At 33.6% G+C, this 13,192-nt stretch overlaps 1 protein-coding gene across 2 annotated transcripts; it reads left to right on the plus strand.

The window, feature by feature from the left end:
- The first annotated feature begins 1,323 nt into the window (after positions 1–1,323).
- On the plus strand, positions 1,324–11,459 carry LOC124358892 (translocator protein-like). Of its 2 annotated transcripts, XM_046811139.1 has the most exons (6): positions 1,324–1,481; positions 4,120–4,317; positions 7,010–7,134; positions 8,233–8,353; positions 9,144–9,238; positions 11,067–11,459. In XM_046811139.1, exons 3-6 carry the CDS (start codon positions 7,021–7,023, stop codon positions 11,244–11,246), a joined length of 510 nt encoding a protein of 169 aa, XP_046667095.1. In that variant the 5' UTR covers positions 1,324–1,481; positions 4,120–4,317; positions 7,010–7,020; the 3' UTR covers positions 11,247–11,459. The 2 variants fall into 2 exon arrangements, with proteins under 2 accessions (XP_046667095.1, XP_046667096.1); XM_046811140.1 differs by lacking the exons at positions 1,324–1,481; positions 4,120–4,317 and adding an exon at positions 4,358–4,511.
- The last annotated feature ends 1,733 nt before the right edge of the window (positions 11,460–13,192 follow it).

The following is a 13,192-nucleotide window of genomic DNA, read 5'->3' on the forward strand; positions in this document are numbered from 1 at the left end:
GCTCCGGAAGACTATTTCCCAAGCTATGCAGTCTAGGAATTGTGCTGTTGAAGGCATACTCTGTAACATGGTGTCCTCTCTCGAGCATGTCTTGCTAGTGAGATGGGCGATAGCAGCGGAGTTTAGCCTAATCTTGTTTAATAGCTCAGATGAGTCAATCTCCACAGTTAAAGATTCCTCTCAGAAATACGAGGTCTGCAACCCACCAACGAGGATACGAGGTCTTCTTGGATCTGTCCATGCCTTCGACTGCGTCCATAATGGTAATCTCCTACGTGAGCGGTGTTATAATGTTACCACACATGTGGATTAAGTCTTTTCTTGAAGACAGGTATCATTCTGTTGAAAACTCATAAATTTAAAACTCAATCTCAAATAAAGCACTGTGGTAAGAATGGTCTATCAGGGATCCGTTCTTGGTCGCGTTCTCTTTTTTATTTACGTTAACAATTTTAACAACGCTAATCAGTGTAGACGTTCAGTATGCAGATGACACGACTCTGCGTCTAAGATCAAATTAAAAACCTAATTTGGTAATGGAAACCTGCATGGAAATTATTTCATGCATTCAATTATTTGTAGATATGACCTTTACTGTCAACAATCAAAAAGCAAACTTTTTTAACTCGCGACGACAAGAAAACAAAAATTTACCAGCAGTCATAGTGAATGGTTCTCGTATAGAGGAAGTCGTCGATTCTACTACATTCCTAGGAATGCACCTCGATAGAGGGCTGACTTGGAGTGATCACATCGTCTTGCTATGATCCAGAGTTGCCAATGGTATCTTTGCTTTGAGAAACATATTAAAATTTTGTACCGAAATTTTTTTTAATGGCCTATTATGGGTTAGTATACCCACATATGAGACAACATGAGGAGTCAGTCTTTCAGAACAATGGCTTATGAACAACTTCCATCTCAGGTTGGTATCAAAGTAATCAAAAGAATCGCGGAGTGCATAAAAGGATTGGTAACAAAGACGCAATTAGTTTCGAATTCGTTTTATTCCTATAACGAATTATACTTAGTGCAAATATGTATAATTGTATTTAGGTAAGTTACATAACTGGCGCATGGAACACAATTGTAAAATATTGTTTACTGTAATAAAAAACAATTGAGTTTGAACTCACGATTGTTCCGTTGTGTTAGTCAATCTTAGGTCAAACTCGTAAATAGACAGTGATAATGCAATATTTGAATAGCTAATATAGTACGTTTACCGCGTTTACTGCCAAATATAAACAGACGAGTCACGAATCGGTTGGGAAAACCGGTCGGATTCTGCAACTCATCGACTAATCGAACATGCAACAGAGTGGGGGACGGGTGTGAACCGATGCTTCTGTAAGTGTGATAACAGCGTCACAGATAACGCTGGTGTTACGTCACTTGACATTGGCCTCGAGTTCAGGATCTCAACAAAGCAGTGAGATAGCAGTTACATAAGGCCTTCGCCACATCACAGCTGAAAATTGGTAAGTAGCTTGTGATATGTTTAAAGCACATCATAATTCACGTAGCTTGATAAATGTTGCACTTTTTAATACAACATGGACATTTTTTTCATAACCGATCATTTTACCCATCCCCGCACTTTGTGTATATAGTAAACATCAATTAAGCTAAGGTCAAACTACCGGCCAACTTTGAAACTTAAAACTTAAAATTTGCACAAAGTATAAACCCCATATGTTTAGAACCCATAAACATTTTTTCTGTTATTAATATTAGGAGGACAAAATAACAAAATTCGGAAAAACGATAAAAATATATTTACTATGTTAGCATACAAAATATATTATGAGAAAACAGAAAATTGAGGTATACTGCCCGTGTATTAGACAAACCACGTTTTGAAAAATTTATGATAGTTCCTTACTAAGACAAATGTAAATAAGAAATATAAATCCTAAACTGGTTCTATTAAAATAAATTTCACTGACAATATTTGAATATTAGTTTAATTGACAATCAGTTTCAGTAATACCGCTAACGCTAAAAGGATTAGTATAGTAGAATGATCAGTTATGTTTATATCTATTTACCCAATGTTAAATTGATCTAACAATCAACTATGGTGCATAATGAAAACCAACGATGATTATTTATTGACTAAAGAAAGTACGATGTAAAAGTCGCGGGACAGAAGTGACTTCTTATAACAGGCTGTAAATATTTTGTATCTTGGAAAAGTACATTTCCTAATATTATTGAATAGCAATTTTTATATTTTTAAATAATATGAGGCACTCAATTCTTTAACATAAAAATGTTATTTTTTATTAGTTTTGTAATGTTTTTCTTATATTTAATGTACTACAATGATCACTGACTTCTAAGAATTAAAGTAACATATAATAACAAAAATATTTATAAGTTTTCAATACTATCGTTTATTTAGTCATTATTATTTACACTACAATCTGTTGTATTTCCGAAATAATTACTCCATTTTCATTGTCATTATATTCTAAAAAATTAATTATGGGCTTATGATTATGGGGTTCAACAAGAAGCAACAGTAACCTGTCTCTAGCACGGCTCGATAGCCACTGAACGGAACGTATAAACGCACTGACATCAAAATGATGCAAAACATACATCCATAGCCCGCCAAAATAATTAGCTACTTCAAAAAGTATGGATACCCGAGTTTGAAAGCCACCAACTAATTTTTTGAGCTACAATAACGGGATACGCTTTACAATTTAGCATTGTTATTTCTGAGTTCAGACGTATAATTAACACGCAAATAAGTACATAATAATAAGTTCCAGTTTTTATATTTATACGTAAAAAGGTTTTGGTGTTTTTCGACCAAACTGCTAATTTTAAAATGCTTAAGTCGGTAAATTATTTTCCAATTAAGACACAAATTTAAAAAATCTTCTCGATTAAATAAATCTGTGTTAAACAATACACTTTTAAATGGTGTTTTACAAGATTACACATAAATGACTTTAACAGCTCCATAACTTGACCAATGTCTAGGGTTTTGACCGCCCGCCCGAAGTTAAGGTGGAAATTTAATAACCTTGTTTCATTTTATCTAAATTTACTCATTCAAAAACACTACTCTTGTATCTATCTTTAATAAAATTGTATCTTAATTAGGTGGCAGTTTCCGAATTATGAATGTTCAAAGTTGCAGTTTGCTTAGAAAGAGTCAAAGAGCAGTACCCTTTATCATTGTTATCGTCATAAAAACTGGGCGTTATTATTGTAAATTATTTGCTTTATAAGTCTAAATACAGAAATAAAAGTGCTAAATTTTAACATCACTCCCGTTACTTAACCGTTAGTTTTTGGTTAGCTCCCAACATTGGGTACTTTTTGTCCGAGAGAAGACATAACTGTAATCCTTCTGTCAATCTCCTGTAATACGTGGAGATTGTATCGTATCTTATAAAATAGACCAACGCCGTTTAATTTGTGACTATTATTCCATAATCTACAGAAACGGTCAGTATTGCTGTCAATATTTAATCAGAGTAGAAATGAAGGTCTGATTTATCACCCAAGGTCCGCACACTGGATGCGACACGACGCGACCTGTGTCTAGAGACGGTTTAAATGTTTAAAGTACAGGTACAAAACACCTAAAATGGCTGCCATCTGTGGAAAGAAATTATTGTCAGTTCGATGGTAATAGCCTCAGACCATCCAAGATAACATTAAGCCATGGGGGTTAACCACAGGAAATTATGTCTCTGACCCTATCAAAGAGATTTTTTTCAATTTCAAGTTATTTATTTGTAAATCTATCAGAGGGCTAATTGATATTATACATCGTAACATATCTCCCCTGTAACACAGTATACGATCTCCTCCATGATGGGTTTTTACTCCCATTTTTTTGTAATATTAATCCCTCCGAAACAAAGTGTTCGGTTGTATTTCAAAAAGTAACATATTAATATAATAGTAATTGTGATTAAAATGGTTTAATTGTTTTTGTATTTACTATTTGTTGTGTATGGAATTTTTTAAACTTATTGTTGTGGCATTTGCATTTTATAACCAACGTTCTTACCAATAACTTATAACCAATTTTTTTAAGTGTATGAAAGACGAATGAAAATAATAGTACCACGAAAATATTGAATTACTTAGTTTTCAGACTACGCACGAGCGGTTCACCAAACAACAAATCGTTGTCTTGCAGTAAGACATTAACGAGACATCAGTCACTTTGCGACGTGATCCTTCGGACTCGAGACGACCTTTGACCTTGTCGTGTTGCCTCGCTGCTAGTGGTTTGGAGACACATACCTTCTTCTACAGGAAAGTCTTGCTACACCGTCGACACAGGTAAGTCTCGAACAAAAGAGTACAGTCGGTCTTAGAAACCGCTGTTGTTACCGATCAAGGCGCTCCACGTGGTTGAGTGCAAAACTATCTGGTAGTTTATTTAAAGAAGAGGTTAAAAACATTACTGGACGCTGAGATCTGCGTGAGGCTTTCTGTCGCTGCGTAGGCCTGTACCGTATATTTTACTCAGCTGGGTGAGTTTCCATTTTTTTCATTTTCCACTTTGCCTGAATGGTCCATTACAGTTACCTGTTGTCAACCCTCCTTTAAATATTTCATGGCTACTTAATTCAATGCTAGATCATACTACAAATCTGGCCTTGGCATCTTCTTCAGTTCATGTATCTTTCTGGAAATGTCCCCTTAGCAATAGGAACAGTTTTATAACATCGATCCATTTGTAAATTTGATGGAGTTTTTGGATTTTACTTCATTTTGTACATCCAAGCAATAACTCTGGTAATCGTTCAAAATCAATAGCCTATCCTTTCAATTTTACTTATAGGGTCAGAAGATACTGGTAATTGCTCAATAATCGTGTAATGTTGTTAAAAACTCTACTATACTGTATGTATATAACTCAATGTATATTACCTGAGTGATTTCATTAACTCGTCATCGGCAACTAACTTCACCATTTTTCAAACAGATCAATTGTCAGGAAAGTGTGTGTCCAGATGAAACTGAAATAATGATATAAAACATAGAATATCGACGATGCTGAGAACGGTTGTACGATTTACAGTTTTATAGCATTGAATATTAAATAGACCATATCAGTTTGTTCAAGAACTTTAACAAAAAACGAACTTAGAACATTTATATAGGATAAAAAGAGTCAAACAGTATGTGCAACAAGTTTGTATTTCTTAAACAATATTTTGTATATTCAGGGAATCTAATAACGGATAAACAAATTTTGCCCCCCTTCCCCACTATCCACCTCCCCCTGGTATTACATATTAATTTTAGCTGTATCTACGATTGTATTTTCTGGCTCAACTCAATGAAGCAGTTTGTAAACATAATAGAGTTAATTAAAGAAGGCTCTTTTACAAAACTTGCCATGCTGGCTTTTGTGGTTCGATCCCGAGATCGGTGTTCAATTTAAATAAAATCTTACCATAGAAGTGGGTAATTCAAATAAATACCCAGACCATTTATTACTGGATGGATTTACTTAAATTTTTGTAATGGATTTTCTAAATCATATGCTAATCTAAACAGCTCATTATATGGTGGAATTGAATATATGTTTTCTGAATTGTTTAATTAAAAAAAAACACACACACGGACTGGAATCCTGCTGCATAATAGTATGGATTTTGTAACAGATGAACAGCATGAGTAATTGTTAATCTTAAGTGATTTTTTTAATTGTAGATATTTATTTTATTTTATAATGTTTAAAGTTAATTAATGTAAGATAGGGTCGTGTGGCCCTAATTGGCGCTCAGTAATGAATAGTTTTCTATTCTAATCTAGGATTAATACTGAACACATTTAGAGGCAAGGGTCGCGTCATCATTAGGAAAACTATTCAACAACAATGCTTAAGTAAAAACGTGTTAAACTTCAGAAAATTGTTTGTCCTTATTTTTATTCGTAGTGTTATGTTGAAAGATGTCTCATTTTGAAAATAGTATTAATGTTCAACCAAACGCAATTTATTATTATTTTTCTTTCTTGTAAAAGCGGATACATTTTTGATTTTTTTTTGTGATGAAGTAAGTACACAACATGTACACTCTCTCCGTACAAGGACGCTCGAAGCGCATGCGTTGTTTTCTGAATCCTTTTGCGTATTCCAAGAACAGACCGTAAAACGTCTGTGTACGCTAAGAATTTAAGCCATGCTCGAGCACATGGTTCACTTCATCAAACTTGTATTATCGTAGTGAATAAAACAATTTTTAATTTAATATTTTATTTTTATATTATATTATATTTTTAACACCTTAAATGCCTAACTAATTGTAAAGAGACAATGTAAACTTCCACTTGGTACCCTTACATGGTACCGTTTATTTGCCACAGTTTTTAATGGTTAGAGATAGGTACGATCTTTAAGTGTAAGAGTTATGACATTACGTACTGTCTTTAATTTGATATGGCAGGAAACCCACTGGAATTTAAAGGTTTAAGTTATTTTATTATATATTATATTATATATAATTTGAGTAACTATTTAATTCTTATATTTTCTGAAAAGACCATTTTACGATGGTTGAACATGTGTGAAAATTCTGCTATACATGGTATAATTTAAAAGCTTATGCCATGAAGAATCGAAAAACTGTTTTATTTTTGTGTGGGTTCGTATCGCATGATTGGCAATACAAACTCCCCACCCTTTATTAGACCACCATTTTGAAACAAATATAGGTAATAAAATGTTTCTTCACCAAAATGTTTAGAATGTTTCACCTTTAAATTAGTGTACAACATGACGTGTGTTTGCATTTGAAAGTTTTAATATTCGAACATGGGACCTTCTGCTTTTTTTATTTTTACCCTGAATTTCTACAGAGTTAAAATAATTTTAAACAAATAATCTGGGGAATCCGTTCAAACTAAATCTCCGTAGTTAGCCATTTCTTTAGACAATTGAGACGAGTGGTCTAAAACACTGTTTAGTAATAAAAATAACTGTAATTTATGTAACTTTTATGTGAAAATTTATTTTTGTCAGGTTTCTGCACGATGTTAAATCTGGAGCCTCTACCTTGGCCAGCAGTCGGCGCTGTCACACTTCCTCTAGTCGGTAGTAGACTAATCAGCTACTCCCTGGGGGGCAACCCCGGCCCCTGGGCAGAGGTTAGTTCAAAAAAACTATGCTGTTTTTTCGTCACGCTTGGCGGAAACTTTATTTAAATTGTTTCTAGATCGAAAAGTTTCAACTCCTTAAATATTTGTGCTAGGAATTTCCCATAAGTATTTTAAAATAGTTATTGTTTGGTAGTTAAATTTGTAAAGATAACAGGATTTTAGAATTTTCGACAGTTAAAAAAACATTAACACTACTTTTCAAGATCTGAAATCTGGCGCCTTCCTCCGGAGATCACTAACCTAACACATCATAGGCTACAAACAAAATTAAAATGAACAAACCTTAATGTTAAATATGCATATTATGATATGATTTGTTCACATTAACTATGTATTTACACTTAATTATGGCAAATTTCTGAAAATTTGTATTATCTATTACAAAACCCCAATACTACAGAACAGCATTGAACGAAGAAGTAAATCGGTTCACCCATACACGTTTGACAAATGTATCTTTAAAGTGTCTTTTTTAATATATGTGTATATTTAATAAATTCATACTTTATTCAGAAGTATTACTGTACGTACAAAATCTTTTGAATATACATAACGAATAATAGAAAGCCATTAAAGATATAACATACATTGATTTGTATTGCCTACCTCACCAACCTTTCACTATTTTCGTTTCCCCGTAAAACGTATGTTGTCATGTGGACAGAAGTGTTCTAAGAAAAAATATTCTTCTTTAAAGAACTATATTTTCTCTTTGTTACTTGATCTTTTTTGGTAAACTGTAACTGTATATTTAAGGTTATTAAAAATGGATAACCAATGGTCGAGTTATCTAAGACGTTAAACCTTTTATCTCAGAGATAAATTTAAATCCTGAATGTGACCATAGCACCTGTATCGACTCTCCTCTTATTCTGTTTGATAAGATCCTCACACGGTCCATGGGAACGGGCAGAATAAGTTTCAAAACGGGATTGGCTTCCCCTTTAAAACAAATGTTATTTAAAACAATAACTCTTAAATTCTAGTGAATCATTGATTGGTTGTGTATATATACAAGTCCTGTATTTACATGATTAGTAATTGTAATTCAATGATCTAAACGTGGCCTCCGTATCACTCTTTCAGAAGTTAAAGACACCGAAATGGAGACCTCCAAGAGCAGCGTTCCCGATTGTGTGGTCCGGCCTGTACACAGGAATGGGATATGCTTCCTATCTGGTCTGGAAAGAGGGCGGTGGTTTCGACGGTGAGTATAGAATACAATAAACAGTCTTTAGAATAAAAATAAGCTAACACTTTCCAAGATTTAATTTTAAAGTTCTATATTATTTGTTAAAAATGGCACGAAGAAACTGAAAGCTGGGACTTTGAAAATAATAATCTTCTGACTATTGATTTTTGAGAAAGGTGATTCATTTTCCAGCAGACCACTTTCTCAGAAATAGCAAATATCCATCTAACTCCGTGTTGTCCTTCCAAGTACTCCATTCTAGAAATTGGAGTCCAAGTACTAGAGTCGTTACAGACAAATACGTTTATAAACATAATTTCTGATTGATTCCAAGTCTACGTTTTCCGGAAGCAATGCAAAGGTAATTATAGGGCTAAATGCAATTTATAATTTTCTTGTCCTAAGAGAACCAAATAAACTATTTCGAGATGATCTGCCATTACTCCAAAACCAAGTTAACAATGGCAAGCTTGCCGGTAAAATCAAATTTTGATTAGGAGTAGAGAAGCTTGTGCGAGTGAGTAATGTAACCAGCACCGACAAGTCGCCACTGGCTTTCAACACTTCCCTTCAAATCTTGTTCTACGGGCAAGCTTTCACAACCGTAAGCCACCATTAGACTTGCTCAAGCATGCTTCGAATGTATACACGCCCTACGTAATGCTAACAATATGTAACTATTGCAGACCATAAGTCTCCCGTGTAGCATAACATAACTAATGTATTGTCTTTTTAGGACTCTTCTTTTGCCACTCCACTGTAATCTAAAAATGATTTAAACATTTTTACGATGGTGTTTTTAAAGGTCCCGCTCGCCTTCCATTGGCAATGTATGGAGCTCAGTTAGCTCTTAACTTCTCCTGGAGTCCAATATTCTTCGGCATGCGCTCTTTAAAGGGGGTAAGTATTGAGCTTAGATTAATGGTGAAATTCATAGTTTTGAATATCAAAAATACAACTTTGAACGGCGTAGAACTGTATAGTCGTTTACAATTTGTAATCTAGAAGTAAGTGTTACATAAACATTAAAATTATTTTGAATTTACATAGTTAAAGGAGTCGATTTAAAATAATAGTGCGTTTGGTTCAGTATTAAGGTCAAAGGGACTATTCTGATGGTGCAAAAGCTACAGAATGTAAATTGAGTTTTCGCCCAGAGTCAGGAGAATTTTATTTATTTTAGTAACAGCCGCATACATGAGGGAAATTGGTAGAGAGAAAGGGAATTACAGATTAGGTAGTGGTATCTGAAATACTGATTCCCTTTAATTCACTTGCCTCTCGTGTGTGGGGTAGGTGAATGTATTACTGTACATCACTCTGCTCAGCTGTTACATCTCTCGGTGATAACTCCCAAATACTAAATTCCACATTCTCATACATCCCTCAGTCACGATCTCCTAAAATTCAGAATCAGAATCTCGTAAAGAAATTTCCACTGTGTGAGGATCAGATTTCATGCCAAATGATTGTCCATGACGAAAAGACTTATTCACAAACAAAATGTACTGCAATTTTATTTTACATCTTTCTCAGAAAGTTGAACTAGTAAACTATAATAGTTTAATAAATCAACTACAGATATTTGTAATTTTATTTTTTATGATTGATTAGGTCCTATTTTGATTAAAACAACCCAGCGAGTCCAAATTAAAGGTAAATTATGAATAAAACAATTTTAACATGCGGTATCCTATAAGGATCTATTCTTGGACCAATTTTTTTCTAGTGTGTATGTATTGTTGCTTGAGTATTAAAAATCAGTACGCTGAATATACAATCCACAATTTCACTGTTGTGCCGGTTAACTGTATAAGTTAATAATTGACTGATTGTACAAATTGATACAGTGTAACGCATTATAATGCATTCCTTAAACTTTAATCTTACTAATTACTTTTAAATAAATGTAGCGTGGGTCATAAATGTAGAATTTAATAAGACAATAAATACGTCTAATGTTTTCTATGGTGACCTCTATGAATAGCAAAGTTTATCGCAAATCTTCCTGGCTTTCAAATTCTGATTGAATTCGTTCCTTCGAGCAATGTACATTCATACTAAACTGAAAACTATTACAACCTTCAAGCTTTTATATCAACTCGGAATTTTAACTTTTATAATCTTTGAAATGTATCCAAATCAGACATTGTGAAAACTAAAGAAGTGGTTAGCTGTATATACGTGTTTATATGTATGAAATGTAATCCAAATCAGACATTGTGAAAACTAAAGAAGTGGTTAGCTGTATATACGTGTTTTCAATCACAGGCATTTATTTATCCATGTGGGGAACTAATTTCATTTATATTAGATATTCTTATCCTACTGTGTGTATTTTTTTTAAGTCAAATTAATTTGAATTTGATGCTTCATGATAGCCACTATCAAGAATTTGGAATTTGAATAAAATATTAATATTTCAGAAGTAGCAGCAGCTGCGTAAGTCACATTCTTCAGGCTCCATTTGACTTTGAACTATACATTCATGTACCACGGTTACAGTAGGTTCCTATTTACCCTTATTCCTAGGGTTGCCTCAGACTGACTTAATATATTCTGAACACAGCCGTAAAAAGTAAAGTAACAAGCACTGCTTTCTCCCCAACTTATCAGTACTTGTGTATTCTAGGTATAACTGGCCTGCACTCAGTTTGGCTAGTCTGATCTACATTCTGAACTACGGAATATCACAACACAACTTACTTACATTCTCTTGTTTGTCCAGGCCCTCGTCAACATCCTGGTGCTAGACGTGGCCGCTGCAGGGACTGCATACCTCTTCTATCGCGAAACTCCATTGGCTGGGTACCTCATGGTACCATACCTGGTCTGGTTATCTCTGGCTACAGCCCTCAACTACAGGATATGCAAAGATAACTCTGACGAAGATGTCAAGAAAATGTAGAACATTCAAGACTGCATTCTAATTTCGAGTAATACTGTACGACGTGTAAGGCTTTGTTGCAAAGTAATATTCTCATCTACGTTATTGCCTTAAACAAATCAGAAAACCCTAAAAACCACAATTTAAAACCATAGTGTTGTGTAGACCACAATAATTTGTTAATTTAAATTTTATAATTTATGTTTTCAAAATATACATTTTTATAAAGAAGTATATCTTTGGTTTCTGTGAATCAGGTTTACAATTCCAAATCATAATAGTGAAAAGGGAAAATACTCATCATTTTCTATAAGACAATTAGCTTGGAGCAGCAAACATTTACTGCTATGTCCTCAAGTAATCCAAATGTTCCAAATTGAATGTCTGTGGTCACTAGTAAATCTCGGTAGAATTGAGAAGGGAATAAAATGAATTATAATTTAACATAGTTCGTTGTACGCCATTTATATGATTAAACCTTGCATATCGGTTTATTTTAAGACATTCACGAATAGCTGCAAAAACATCATGTTATATTAGCATCAAAATTGTTTCACACGAAGCATTATTGCTTTGAAGGTTTAATTTGTATCAAAGTAAAAGTCACTATGGCATTGATGTATTAGCCTTATTTCTTTAAAGGTTTAAATACTGAATTGTAGCCTATCAAAGATCATATTTGATTAAAGATTTAAATTACTAAATAGCAAACGTTAACGAAGTCTATTACTCGAGAGATTAGAATTTTTGTAACATTTTAAAAACTTTAAACGTCTGTCTGTGTGTCTATCTGCCTGTATGTTACAACGATATTTCGAAAACAAACCCACCTATATACTCGAAAATTAGCAAGTAGGCTCATTTTAGTATAAATAACATTGGTTCGATTATAGTAGCTGTCATTCTAAGGAATTCGGTTAAGCACTAGTAATTATTTATACTTTGTTCTTATGGGTAACCATGGCGGCAAAGGAGAAATCTTTTTAATAGATTATTTTTGAAGGACTGCAGGGTATAGCGGATGGTTGACAATATTCCAAAGCAATGCCAAACAAAAGTTATTATTCCACAGATGTGTTGTAAGGTAGAGTAATTGTAGGCGACAACGTTGTTGGGCCACTCCGGTACTGGGTTATTTCATAATTTGCATAACAAGGCTTTGAATATGAACAAGTTCTCGCCTCCTGTGTTGTAAAGTTATGCAAATCACACTCTAAAATTATAATCTAAGTAGACCCATTTATATAATTCAGTCGCATTCATAGTTTATTTTTAATGTAAGACGTAGCTATGTTAAATTCGTGGTGTAAAAACCAGTGAGATTGAATAGATGTTTTATACAGTTTGTTTTTACGTCTCTAATGTGGATTGTGGAGAAAACAAAGCAAATTTTGATTGATTTTGGTAAAATTTTGATTGAAAATCAAGGGAATGGTAATGACAAAATATTATTTTTTAAGCTACAATCGTCTATATCATGTATGATTTTCTATATGCAATATTCAAACATTTATTATTGTAGTAAAGATCTTATATTTATTACAGTGAACAGTATTACTGTATTTCTGTATTTGACATCCTAAAAAAGGTGTTTTATTATTATCTACTACATGACTTATGGAAGTGCCTATTTACTCACTTTAAGTTGTCTAGTGTAACGTAACTTTATCATTTTCTCTTTAGGAAGATATACAACTTAAACAGGAGGGTGATTTAAAACTGGTCATACATTCTTTTCATTACCATAAATTATGAGTATTATTCTTCAAGGAAAATGCATTACTCCACCTACATGTGGCTCAGTCTTGACACATTTAGAGATGAATTGATATTGTAATCTCACACGTGTAATTGAGAGTAATGTAACCTCATTCCAGATGAGGTAGGGCTAACGTCATCTCGTTAATGAGGCCATCACGATATATGTTCTCTCCTGTAGCCCAGAGCACTCCGCTTACACACAATGT

This window comes from Homalodisca vitripennis, chromosome 4, assembly GCF_021130785.1.
Source record: "Homalodisca vitripennis isolate AUS2020 chromosome 4, UT_GWSS_2.1, whole genome shotgun sequence".
Taxonomy (NCBI): domain Eukaryota; kingdom Metazoa; phylum Arthropoda; class Insecta; order Hemiptera; family Cicadellidae; genus Homalodisca; species Homalodisca vitripennis.

What these genes read in the sequence shown, in the direction of transcription:
- LOC124358892 (XM_046811139.1), top strand. Translation starts at nt 7,021, where the DNA reads ATGTTAAATCTGGAGCCTCTACCTTGGCCAGCAGTCGGCGCTGTCACA. An exon ending in ACCCCGGCCCCTGGGCAGAG is followed by an intron (nt 7,135 to 8,232) that starts GTTAGTTCAAAA and finishes TCACTCTTTCAG; the next exon opens with AAGTTAAAGACACCGAAATG. An exon ending in GCATGCGCTCTTTAAAGGGG is followed by an intron (nt 9,239 to 11,066) that starts GTAAGTATTGAG and finishes TTGTTTGTCCAG; the next exon opens with GCCCTCGTCAACATCCTGGT.